General features: G+C 37.2%; 2 protein-coding genes across 2 annotated transcripts in view; one reads left to right on the plus strand and one right to left on the minus strand.

Moving 5' to 3' along the window:
- tmem198b (transmembrane protein 198b) overlaps positions 1–1950 on the plus strand; it is a 32941-nt gene extending 30991 nt beyond the window's left edge. Inside the window, exon 5 of the mRNA XM_056266831.1 lies at positions 677–1950. Within this exon, the coding sequence (XP_056122806.1) occupies positions 677–832 (156 nt within the window). The 3' untranslated portion in view covers positions 833–1950. The remainder of the gene's footprint in view (positions 1–676) is intronic.
- Positions 1951–2417: 467 nt separating this feature from the next.
- Positions 2418–8939, minus strand: desmb (desmin b). The gene is made up of 9 exons (XM_056266830.1): positions 8280–8939; positions 6482–6542; positions 6296–6391; positions 4741–4902; positions 4537–4662; positions 4227–4447; positions 4058–4101; positions 3027–3115; positions 2418–2793 (listed from the first exon to the last, which is right to left on the minus strand). Exons 1-9 carry the CDS (start codon positions 8936–8938, stop codon positions 2752–2754), a joined length of 1500 nt encoding a protein of 499 aa, XP_056122805.1. The 5' UTR covers position 8939; the 3' UTR covers positions 2418–2751.
- Between the last annotated feature and the right edge of the window lie 2870 nt (positions 8940–11809).

Below are 11809 nucleotides of genomic sequence, written 5' to 3' on the forward strand. Positions count from 1 at the left end.
TGTATTTAAAACTCTCAGTGCATCATGTGATCAACTGCTAAATTCAAATCTGCTTTTGTGCTTTGATTGGCGCTAAGCCAGAGAGAGACTTATCGTACATCACAACTGTTCAGTGTTTTCTTGTTTATTTTAGGTTTCAGACATTTAAATACACATAAGTACTAGCAAAAACATTTATAGTTTGTAAAATACAAGCTGATGTCTATGGAAGCAGAAAATCTATGGGAAATAATTGAACCCCTTTCAAACATAATTTGACAATGTGTTTTATGTTTGTCAAAGACATTGGGGAGGTAACTATAACATTTATTTTATTCTTCTCCCAGTTCACTGGCTACTTACTTTCATAATATATAATATATATATAATAATATATAATGTTATACATTTTGAAATAAGTCTCCCTTTAAAGGGTTCACCCAAACATTAAAATCAAGTCATCAGTTACTCAACCTCATGTTGTTCCAATCCATAAGACTTTCTTTCATCTTTGTAACACTAATGAAGATGTTTTAACTCAAATCTGAGAGATATCTGTCCTTCCATTGAAAGTCTGTTCACCCAAAGCTTCAAAATGTTAAGTAAGGTTGAGCTTATGTTTACTGTATAATGTAGTAATATTTTGAATCTATACCTATGATATATAGACCTATTTATGTGTTTTTGTCTCCGGCAGAGCTACATCCAGAGTTTTCGGGACAGACAGGTGGATGGACGAGCTTATCCAGTGGGCGGGCTGATGGCTTCAGGTCACACAAGTGTGGATATGGACTATGACTGTGGCTCTACCGTCCCCCTCACTTCTGGGGTTGGACCACATGTTCGGGTCTGACCACACTCACTAATTCACAAATAAACACGTACACAAACACACACACAATTCTGGTGCTGACCTGACCCTTGGTCCCGCACGCACAGAGGCTTGGGTCTCCTCACCATTCAGAACCGAACAATTAAAGCACTTCTAACTATAATACTGGACTCATCCTTCCGAGACCATTATTTTATTAAAGAGCTGCTTTCACGCACATAATTACACTAATACACTTTCCCTGAACATGTGCCTGAGATGTGGCATTCTGTTCACCTAATATTGAAACCATTATGAGGTGGTCAAAAAAAAAAAATCAATCTGGGCTCCATTCTGTCAATTTATTTTCTAAAAACGTCAGTGTAGTGAATTTAGCGTGTTGCCCGTTCATCAGTGTTTCACGATATTGCGTTTCCGTTTGTTTGTGACAAATTCATCAATTGGTGCTGAATCTTGTCTTTGTACAATGACGCTGACTCATGTCGAAGTCAGCCGCCCTTCCTCTCATAGTAAAGTCTGTGGACTCCACCAGTCAGTGTCTGTACTGTGAGATCCCGCATTCCCGCCCAGGACTGAACCAAATACTGTTGAGCAGGGGGTGCCTTCGAGACACCAGTAAGAAACTCTCTCAGGAGAATGCAACTCCTTAGCCTTGTTTCAGAAAGGCTGTAGGGCAAAGAGCCATATTACTGCTGATCAGAGCCACCTGGTCCACTCTGGGATGCAGAGCTGAACACCTGGTGATAAAACGAACGAGGACAAGTCAAGATGATGGGAAAAAAGTGAAGATGTTACTCAGGGACGGCGTGAATGTTATGGAGTATTGGGAGAAGAACTACAAATGACAAGGACACAGAATGATGATGCAAAAATGATGATGATGTCCCCTCTGAGGCAAGTGCAAAAGGGATGTCACCATGACTGTTCAGTTACTGCTGTGTATAAAACTAGTTTGCAGTGCCATACAAGTGCACATTTATGGTGTCCAAGAGGACAACATCCTTCTAAAAAGACCCCCGCAATCCCTTGGGGCAAACTGCATGACATAAACACCCCAATTTTCTTTTTACAATGCATTTTCATGTTCATCTTCATACAAATAATTGAAATGAGCAGTTTCTGCCATGGTGTCTCTCTCTCTCTCTCTCTCTCTCACTCACTTAAATTCTGCAAAGCAGGAAAGTCTATGTTATGTACATATAATGCACATTTAGTATATCCATTTCAACATGGCCTCTCATATTTATTAGATATTGGTTTAATTCTAATTCATTGTTTTTCTAGGGATTTTGAGTCCCGACAGGTGAATGGATGGTGGTATTTATTAGTTTGGTTAATTTGCTTGTCATGTTTTCTTTATTACTTACTTTCTGATAACGGAGCGTAGTCTTAAAGACTAAAAGTCCCCATGCAATGAAACCTTTGACAATCTGACATCAACTTTTTTTTAACACTGTACAACAGCATGTGTTTGTATGGGCCTGGTTATAGTAAAGTTTGTGAATTCACTGTCTCTTGTGGTCTATGATTTATTTGTCTAGGAGCAGTCTTATACTATGTATAGGTGAACAGACACACAAACAGAAAGATTACATAATGCAATGTGTTGGTTTAGGCATCTTTAGTTTATTTTTTTAATGCTTGGTACCATCACAATTTTCTCCATTTTGCTGGCTTAGTCTGCCTTCCACCTCTCTCCATTTGCTGCACTCACACCTCCTTTAATATTTCTTTGTACTTTATTTAAAATTTAAAGATTAATCTACCTTACATCATTCCAAATTGACATACTGGACTTTTTTTTTTTTTTTTTAAAGTCTCTCTCTTCTCCCACTCATGCAGATGTGTGCTCGTATCACTTTTAGGATGTAAAGGGGTAAAAAAGTACAGAATATGATTAACTGTCCTAAAGGTTTTATTTTCGTCTTCTCGTCCGAGGTTTACATGATGTCCTGCTGGTGCTGTGTAGATTCACTCACCACCTGTAGGGGGCAGTAGACTCGTTTAAATTCAAAGACATCTCTTCCTGTCAGCAGGCTTCTGCAATGAATGTTACTTTATTTAATGATTTACAATATTCAATTTTGATGTTTTATTAGACTATTTTGAGCACAAAACTATTTTACTGCATCTAAGGTGAAGCTGGTTTTGCATATGATGTTATGAGGGAGAATGAACTGAAATGTGTGGATGTGTGCGCGCGCATGCATCACACCTCTCCGTCACGTGTCTCAATGGTCTTGATCAGGACCGTTTTCTTTGAGTGCATTTCAGATGCTCTCTGTTGATGCTCTGGACTCGTCTCTGTTGAAAATGATATTAATAAACATATTCCATTCAAAAGTTTGGGGTTTGTAAAATGTTTTTGAAAGAAGTCTCATGCTCACCGATGCTTAATTTATTTGATCAAAAATAAAGAAAAAGTAATAGCCTATTGTTAAATGTTATTACAATTTAAAATAAGTTTTTATAAAATATATTTTAAAAATGTAATTTATTCCTGTGATCGCAATGCTGAATCAGCATCATTAGGCCTACTCAATCAGCAACAGTCTTCAGTGTCACATGATTCTTCAGAAACCATTCTAATAAGCTGATTTGCTGCTCAAGAAACATTCCAGTATTACTTCACAATAAGGTCATTTTAGTTAACATTAGTTAATGAGCACATTACCTATACATTTGTTACAGTATTTATTCATCTTTGTTAACGTTAGTAAATAAAAATAGCCGACAACTGTTAGTTCATTATAGCTCCGGTCCATTAAATAATATGAACAGATACAGCATTTGATTTTAATAATGCATTCGTAAATTAACATTGACTAAGATAAAAAAAATGCTTTAGAATCAGTTTTCATTGTTATTTCATGTTAACAAATGGAATCTTAATGTAAAATTATCAACATTTCTTCTTATCAATATTGAAAACAGTTGTGCTGCTTAATGTTTTGTGGAAACTGGGATATTCTTTTTTCATGATTCTTTGATGAATATAAAGATCATAAGAACAGCATTTATTTGAAATATTACATAAAAAAAATATTTGAAGTAAAAATTAAATTATACTAGGCCTAAATATATTTAACGCTCACATTCTGTTTAAATTGACTCAATATTTAAATAGAGTCTTCAAAAAAATCATAAACAAGGCATCACAAATTGCATTAAGTCAGGTATCAACGCCCCCCTGTGGCCTCTGAGGAAACGCATACAAACATCTAGTTAACAAGGTTTTCATCTTACCTCTAAAGCTTATAGTGGAATACGCCTGCATGGGCATCACAATCCTTTACCGAGGGAGAGGAAAGAAGATTAAAAAAAAGTAAGAAAAAGCCATCAGAATAAGCAGAAAGGATGGAGTATCAGTATAAAACAACAAGAACACATCTGTTTGATTTCCTGTCCTTTGTACCTGCTCTCCTCTCCTTCCAGCAGCTTCCTATAGGTGGCGATCTCCACATCCAGGGCCATCTTAATGTTGAGCAGGTCCTGATATTCTCTCAGGTGACGTGCCATCTCATCCTTCATGTTAGAGATCTCCGCCTCCAGCCTGGCGATGGTGTCCTGGAAAGAGCCGGCCTCACGACCGTGGCGATCCTCCATATCTCTCATCTGCCTCATGAGAGACTCGTTCTGCAGAGTGAGAGAGAAAAAGATGAATGACACATGAAGAAAGGCAAAAGAACAGAGCAATCCACATCAGATAGAACAGACAAACGCACAGTGCCCTTGAGGGAATCGATCTCACAGGTGTAGGACTGGATCTGGTGTCTGAACTCCATGCTCTCCAGCTTGGATTGTTTGAGAGCCTCGTTGTTCTTGCTCACTGCCTGGTTAAGGTCTGACACCTGATGGTGAAAAAAAAAAAAAAAAAAGGTCAAAGATCAGCAGGTTCTCCTTTCACTTGTCTCTTTCTTCTGTCACACCTTTGACTTGTACCAGTCCTCGGCTTCTGCGATGTTCTTTGCAGCAATGCCCTCATACTGAGCACGGATGTCCCTCAGGGCAGCAGTCAGGTCTGGTTTGGACATGTCCATCTGGATCTGGACTTGGGTCTCTTGCATCTGGGCTTGCAACTCACGGATTTCCTACACACAGAGGAAGAAAAAGCTTGTGCTTGTTCTAATAGAGCATTGTTGATAAAAGGACTACTGGCAGGACTAATGTCAAACATCCACACACACCTGGCCCTGAAGCAGAGGCCTCTCATGTTGAGGTTCAAAGTCAAAGTTTCATCTTTAGGAACAGATGCAGGTCTAATAGAGCTCTGAGATTCACTCGGCTCAGCTGTGTTGGAGAAGCTACTTTGAAACTACAGCTTTCAAAGCTTTAAGCTAAATTAAAACTATGGGCTCAACAACGTAAAAACATGCATGGACACAATAAGCGCATTGTATTATGATGATTTAATTTTTTTTTTACATTTATAGATAATTTAATGTAGGTCCTTTATCTGCTACAGAATAGGCTCATGAAATATAAATTTAAAAACTACAAAATAAATATACACTACCATTCAAAAGTTTTTTAAAGAAATAATTACTTTTTATAATTAAACTGGTTGAGTGGCAGTAAAGATATTTATAATGTTACAAAATATTTCTTGTTTCAATTAATGCTGTTCTTTTGGACTTCGAATTCATCTAAGAATCCTGAAAACAAAATATCACAAAAAATGACAATAATAAGAAATGTTTCTTGCACCAAATCAGAAGTTATTGAAAATAATCAGAAAATTAACATGATCTCTGAAGGATCATGTGACACTGAAGACTGGAGTGATGATGCTTTGCCACAGTAATAAATTACATTTAAAAAATATATTAAAATGTCATTATAAATTGTAATACTATTTCACAAAATTGCAGTTTTTACTCTCTATTTTGATCAAATAAATCCTTGGTGAGCATTAAAAAAGACTTCTTTCAAAAACGTTTCAAAATCGTGCTGACCCCAAAGTTTTGTAACTGAGCAAAATATAGTGACAAACAGCAGAATTTAACCAAATATTGCACTGCAAAAAAAGTTGTAAATGCCAACAAGGGCCTAAATAAAGAGACTCAAATGATTCAGTGAATCATTTTTGAAGAGATTCATATATGCATGAGGTGTCTGACACACTAATTCACAAATATCACTTGAGTTTTGAACCAAAAATTTTTATAAATATCAGTTTGTATGAGACAAGTGAGTCTTCTCACTTTCCAATACGACATATAAATCAGTGAATACATTTTTTTTAAATGAACATACTGATTGATATAGTTTGTATGAGACAGAGGACACAAAATGTTACATTTTAGCTGACTTACCTGGCTGTGTTTGTGTGACGAACAACAACGTTTTATCACTCAACACAGTACTTGTAAAAAGGTTTGCTACTGAAAAAGCTACAATATTATTAGTTAGTTTGTGTGTGTGTGCACCACTAAGTCAAAATGGCACAGACTAACTAAATGAAAAGTCTTTAAATGTGCTGACCTCCTCGTGGATCTTCTTGAGGAAGGCGATCTCTTCCTGGAGAGTCTCTATACGTCTTTCCAGATCCAGGCGGGCCAACGTGGCAGCATCCACGTCCTGAGAGTCGATGTGATACCAAAATAAATCTATGCCACATTTTAATGTTTATTAATAAAACCAATAGAGGGGGGTGTTTAGGGGACTCACTGCTCTGAAAGCGGACAGAGTATTATCTGCCTCCTCCCTCAGTGCAATCTCCTCCTGAAGCCTGGCAAGAAGAAAAGGGGGAATGGGAGTAATGTATGTCATATTTATTACAACCAGCCTCTTTCCTTTCCTTTTATAGACCGAAGGTGCACAACAACCTCACACACACATGCTCTTCGCGCTGGAAGGTGGAGTGGGGCCAGCACTTTTAAGCTGACCAACTCCTGAATAGGAATTAAAGCTAGGCTATTGTAAACAACATGTTTGAGAGGACAATAGCTTCCTTCATAAAGGCAGTTTCTTTAAGCCTTTAATAAACTCTCAAGGTCTGATACAGCATTTTATTTAGCTCATAATTAAATGGTAGACTGGATGAAGTCATGTTTAAATGATTTCTTAGTTTGAAACTCTTAAATAAAGCAGAACAATCCAGTGACCCTCTAACTAACACATGGTCTCTCAGCCTGATTTATCAAACCCATTATATAAATATTCTGCCTGTATTTTGGGAAGACTGTCATAATAACCCCTCCAACAGTTACATATAGTCTTATTCTGGAAAAAAGTCATTTTAGGGGAGAAAAGTCCCTTATTCTCAGCTTAATAGAGATATTTCATGAGATAAAGTGCATGCTTTAATATAGCATTAGCTTTGCAACCTCAATAATAAATTGGTTTAAATATAAACTGACATTTTCAATTGATAAAACAAGTTTGATTTTAACTGGTCATTTTCTTTCCTCCAGTTGTTAAATAGATGGTATGCTCTTTTTGCTGTGATTTAGTCCTCATGTTGGGTGAATGTGATGTGTGTATTCCTCTCAGATTATGTTACCTTCAACCTGATCTCATGAGAAAACATAACTATTTTACAAGGTACCAATTTCGTATGAACTTGTTTTGTACAAGGTAGGTTTTTTTTTAACTAAGAAAGAAGGTCCACCCCTAAACATAACATCATCAATTGCTATGAGATTGTGTTGTTGTCTTATGAGTGTTTATAAGATGTTTGTGACGGGGAGAGATCATGTTCGTTTCTCTGTTGGCTCTGAAAGACTCTAGATTGTTATGTAAAGCACTGTGTTTCTAAATATGAAGTGTGAATTGACAGCTTCACTACCACAAAGAATACATGCATAGAATTTGCATATAGTTTTTTTTTTTTTAACAAAAGAGCCCGTTTTTCAACTCTATCCTTTCAAACAGAAACTATCATTTTTATTTCATTTTAAATGCTTAAACCAGCCCAAGCTGGTTTACTGGTCTTAGATGGTTTAAGATGGTCTCCCAGCCTGGCTAAGATGGTCTTCAGCTGGTCTAGTTGGACGCCAACACTCTTAAAAAATGATGGTTATTGTCATCTGTGGCTCCATAAAGAATCTTAAAGGGTTAGTTCACCCAAAAAATAAAGATTCATTCATTAATTGCTCACCCTCATGTCGTCCCAACCCCGTAAGACTTTCGTTCATCTTCGAAACACAAATGAAGATCTTTTTAATGAAATCTAAGAGCTTTCTGTCCCTCCATTGACAGTCTACGCAACTACCACTTTCAAGCCCCAAAGGTAGTAAAGACATGATCCATATGACTCCAGTGGTTTAAAAACACTTTATTTACAAAATATGAATCTCCAACGCGCGTTCACAGGAGCAGTCGAGAGCAGTCAACTGGTTTCTCACAGCCTGACTAGCTGAAATGTCCCATCTAAAACCAGCATGAAGACTGGGAGACTGTTAAACCAACTTAGGCTGGTTTAAGATGTTTGTTTGTTTTCCAGTGGAGTATTCATGCATATTACCTGATTTTCAGTTTCTGCACGTCATCTGCCAAGTTGTCCCGCTCCACCTCCACACGTGATCTGTGATTGGTCACCACTTCGATCTCTCTCCTCAGCTCCCTCATCTCATCCTCGTACAGGTCGGCGATGCGCGTGGGCTCCCTCCCCCTCAAACGCTCCACCTCAACCACCAGCACCTGATTCTGCTGCTCCAGCATGCGAACCTTCTCGATGTAGCTGGCAAATCGGTCGTTCAGGTGCTGAAGCTCAGCCTTCTCATTAGTGCGTGTGTGGAGGAACTCCTGGTTGAGCGCGTCTGCCAGGCTGAAGTCCAGCGTCTCACCCATCCCGCCATAGGAGCGGGTATAGCCCGCAGATAAGTTGGGCATACTGTAGGAGGAGGCTCGATAATTGGAGAATCCAGGAGAAGAAGTGGAGGACTTGGAGAGCTCGTAGACTCTGGAGCTGACCCTAGAGTTGCCGGACCCCCCGGTGGAGGCTCGGCCAAACATAGAACGGGACATTGGTGGCGTCAGGTAGCCGGGACCGCCGAACATGCGACGGTATGAAGAGGCTGAGGAGGAGGCATAAGAGTGGCTCATGTTGGAGCACAAGAAGGACAGACCAGATGAATACAGACAGCCTCCGGAGAGGACAGAGACAGAATGAGCGCATGACATGATCATATGTGGCTATTTGTAGGCTTCAGCCCCCTCCCTCCCTCCCTCCCCAACTACCCCAAACTCCTTCAGCCCCACTCTCACTCTCCCATCCTATACCCCTTAATTATCTCTATACCTCTTTCACTTACTGTCCAGCTGTCCCAACTCTTGGAACAAGAAAATTGAGTATGAAGTGAGAGAGAGAACCAACTGTGCCCCTCATCACACTTGTGGACTCTGGTCCAAACCTGCAATCTTGGGAAATGACTAAATGACAAGCACATTTATGTTTTTCACCTTTTTCTATTTTTTTTTTCTAATTAAAGGGATAGATCAACCAAAATTAAAATGGTTTCATCATTTACTCACCCCCTTCTTGTAGTTTTAAACCTGTATGACTTACTAATCTTATGTCAAATACAATTAACCCTATTAACTTTCATTGAATGGGCCAGGGTTATTATAGTTAACTTAAAATTAAAATTAAAATAAAACCACAAAAAATTCCATTACTTGAAATAAAATAAACTTTAACTAAAAAACAAAACAATTTATTTAATTTCAGTTAGTTGCATTGGCAGCATTACTTATTTTCGATTTCCAAACTAAAACTGAAATCAAAATCAAAAAACTATTTTAAAACTATTAAAATAAAAATAAAAAACTAATAAAAAATGACAAAACACATAACAAAAATACCAAAACTTGAACTAAAAATAAAATGAAAAATATGTTTAAATAAAAATCTCAAAATATTTATAAAAACTATAATAGCATATCAATGAAACAACACTTATTTTCTTTTCCAGAAAGTAGGCTTGGAATGACATGAGTTTATTCCTTTTCTGAGAGAACTTTAAGAATAAAATCATTCCTCAAATGTGTACCATTTATTGATTGGAAAAAAATGTAAGAGCATTTACATTGGGATTCCATAAATTGCCACAATGATGTCACTGCATTGCTCTGCCCTTTGCAAATGCCCTGATAACATCTTGAGAAAATGTCACATTATAAGATTGTTGGGTGCAGCACCTAAAGCTGGTAAACAGATGAGCACAGATCGAGCAGAAGGTTTATCTAAGCTGCCTTAAAAAGGAAAGGAATGAACTGGAGAGCAGGGGATGTACGACTGTGTACCTTCTCTGGAAACGGCAGAAGAGATGATCCTGTCCTCCTGCATTGGTAAATGCATTGTGTCATTATTGGATAATGTCATTTGCCATGTCACTACTGAAGGATAACAGCTTTAAGATGTTTCAACGCAACACACCCGTTACCGAGTTCATTTGATTGAGACCATGGTGGGTGAATTTGTTTAAAGTGGCCAATAATACCAAGGGTATTTCGTCTTTATCAATGCCATATACTCCTTAGAGGATGAGAGGGAGTGCAGGGATTCCCTGCTACTGTATAAATTTGAGTGCTGCATTTAATGTCTTTCTCATATTCGCATCTAGTATCATATTAATGCATTTAAATTATTCATAGCCTACATTGCAAAGCCATTCAAATAATCATTAGTACTTTTTAGTTTTACTTAACCTTAACGTCTGCTTAGTTAACTAATTGTTGTATTTTTTCCCCCTCACATTTTCATTATTTCACAAAATAATTGGAAGACCCCCTAAGTGTTGTGGACCCCCTATTAAAGACCCCTGTTTTAGACCTGCATCAAGCAGTATTAATAATGAAATAACCTATACATGTATGTAATGACAGACAACGCCTTATATACAATCTCATATATTTTAAAGTGTGCAATTTCAGATCTTTTGGGCTGAGGGATCAAATAAAGCATATAAATTGTTACAAGCCTCTGGTGGCTGTCCATGGTTTTTGTCAAACCTATTTATAGAGAGTGTAAGAGGACTGGAATTCCATCATTACAAAAGCTTCTGGAAGCCTTCAACTGGCAGGAGAGAGAGACCACAGGTGACAGAGAATATAAACAACTCTTCTTTTCCTCTACTCTCCCACTCTCCTCCTGTTTATTCGCCTCTCCTCTCACCCTGTTCTATCTCTTTATAAGGTGCACAAGTATAATGAAGTAAAATGATGAAGATATATGTTGTATTTAAAGCTGCATTCAGCAATGTTTTTCTCATTCAAAAAATTTGAGACACACACACACACACACACACACACAAAATATGAATAGAGCATAATTGCACCTGAAACATTTGGAAATATTGGGTCATGTTACATTCACGACGCTAGGTGTCAGTGTATGTCCAAAAATACTTATATTATATATATATACTAATAATATATGGGTGACCAATTTAGTTTTTTCAATGAAAAGTGCAAATACCATTATAGGATATATATATATATATATATATATATATATATATATATATATATATATATATATATATATATATATATATATATATATATATATATATATCTAAGTGTCCCGCCAAGTGTCCCGGTTATTGGCTTATGCCAAAAATGTAAGCCAATTAATCATCCTGACAATAATTTGGTCTATTGTTTACATTTTCTCTATTTAATGTGTAATTCTGAATATAACAAAACAATAAATGCAAAACAAATACAAATACATAAATAAATATAAATAATTGCTGTCCAGAACAGATCAAATTGTGACTCGGAGTAGAGTCTTTAAATCCTTCCTTGGCAACAGGACACGTTCCTGTTTTCTATGAAACTGCTTTAATTAGAGTGTGACCTTTCACTATCAGATGTTGCCATGGTATTATTCACATAGAAGCTGTGACATTTCGTTTTTGTTTTGTGGCTGAATGAAAATATGCTGTCGTCGAAAACATCACACCCTAAAAGTTCAGGGATGTTGCTGCCAAATATCACTCAGATAAACTTTCCTGGATGAGATAAAATATTTGATTTGTTTCTTAGAAC

Source organism: Rhinichthys klamathensis, unplaced genomic scaffold (assembly GCF_029890125.1).
Source record: "Rhinichthys klamathensis goyatoka isolate OS25496 unplaced genomic scaffold, OSU_Roscu_1.1 h1tg000254l_1, whole genome shotgun sequence".
NCBI lineage: Eukaryota > Metazoa > Chordata > Actinopteri > Cypriniformes > Leuciscidae > Rhinichthys > Rhinichthys klamathensis.

Coding starts and splice junctions, on each gene's coding strand:
- desmb (XM_056266830.1), bottom strand. CDS start 8,938: ATGTCATGCGCTCATTCTGTCTCTGTCCTCTCCGGAGGCTGTCTGTAT. Junction 6,543..8,279: donor GTGCAGAAACTGAAAATCAG/GTAATATGCATG, acceptor TCTTCTTGCCAG/GCTTCAGGAGGAGATTGCAC. Junction 4,903..6,295: donor TCAAGAAGATCCACGAGGAG/GTCAGCACATTT, acceptor CTCTGTGTGTAG/GAAATCCGTGAGTTGCAAGC.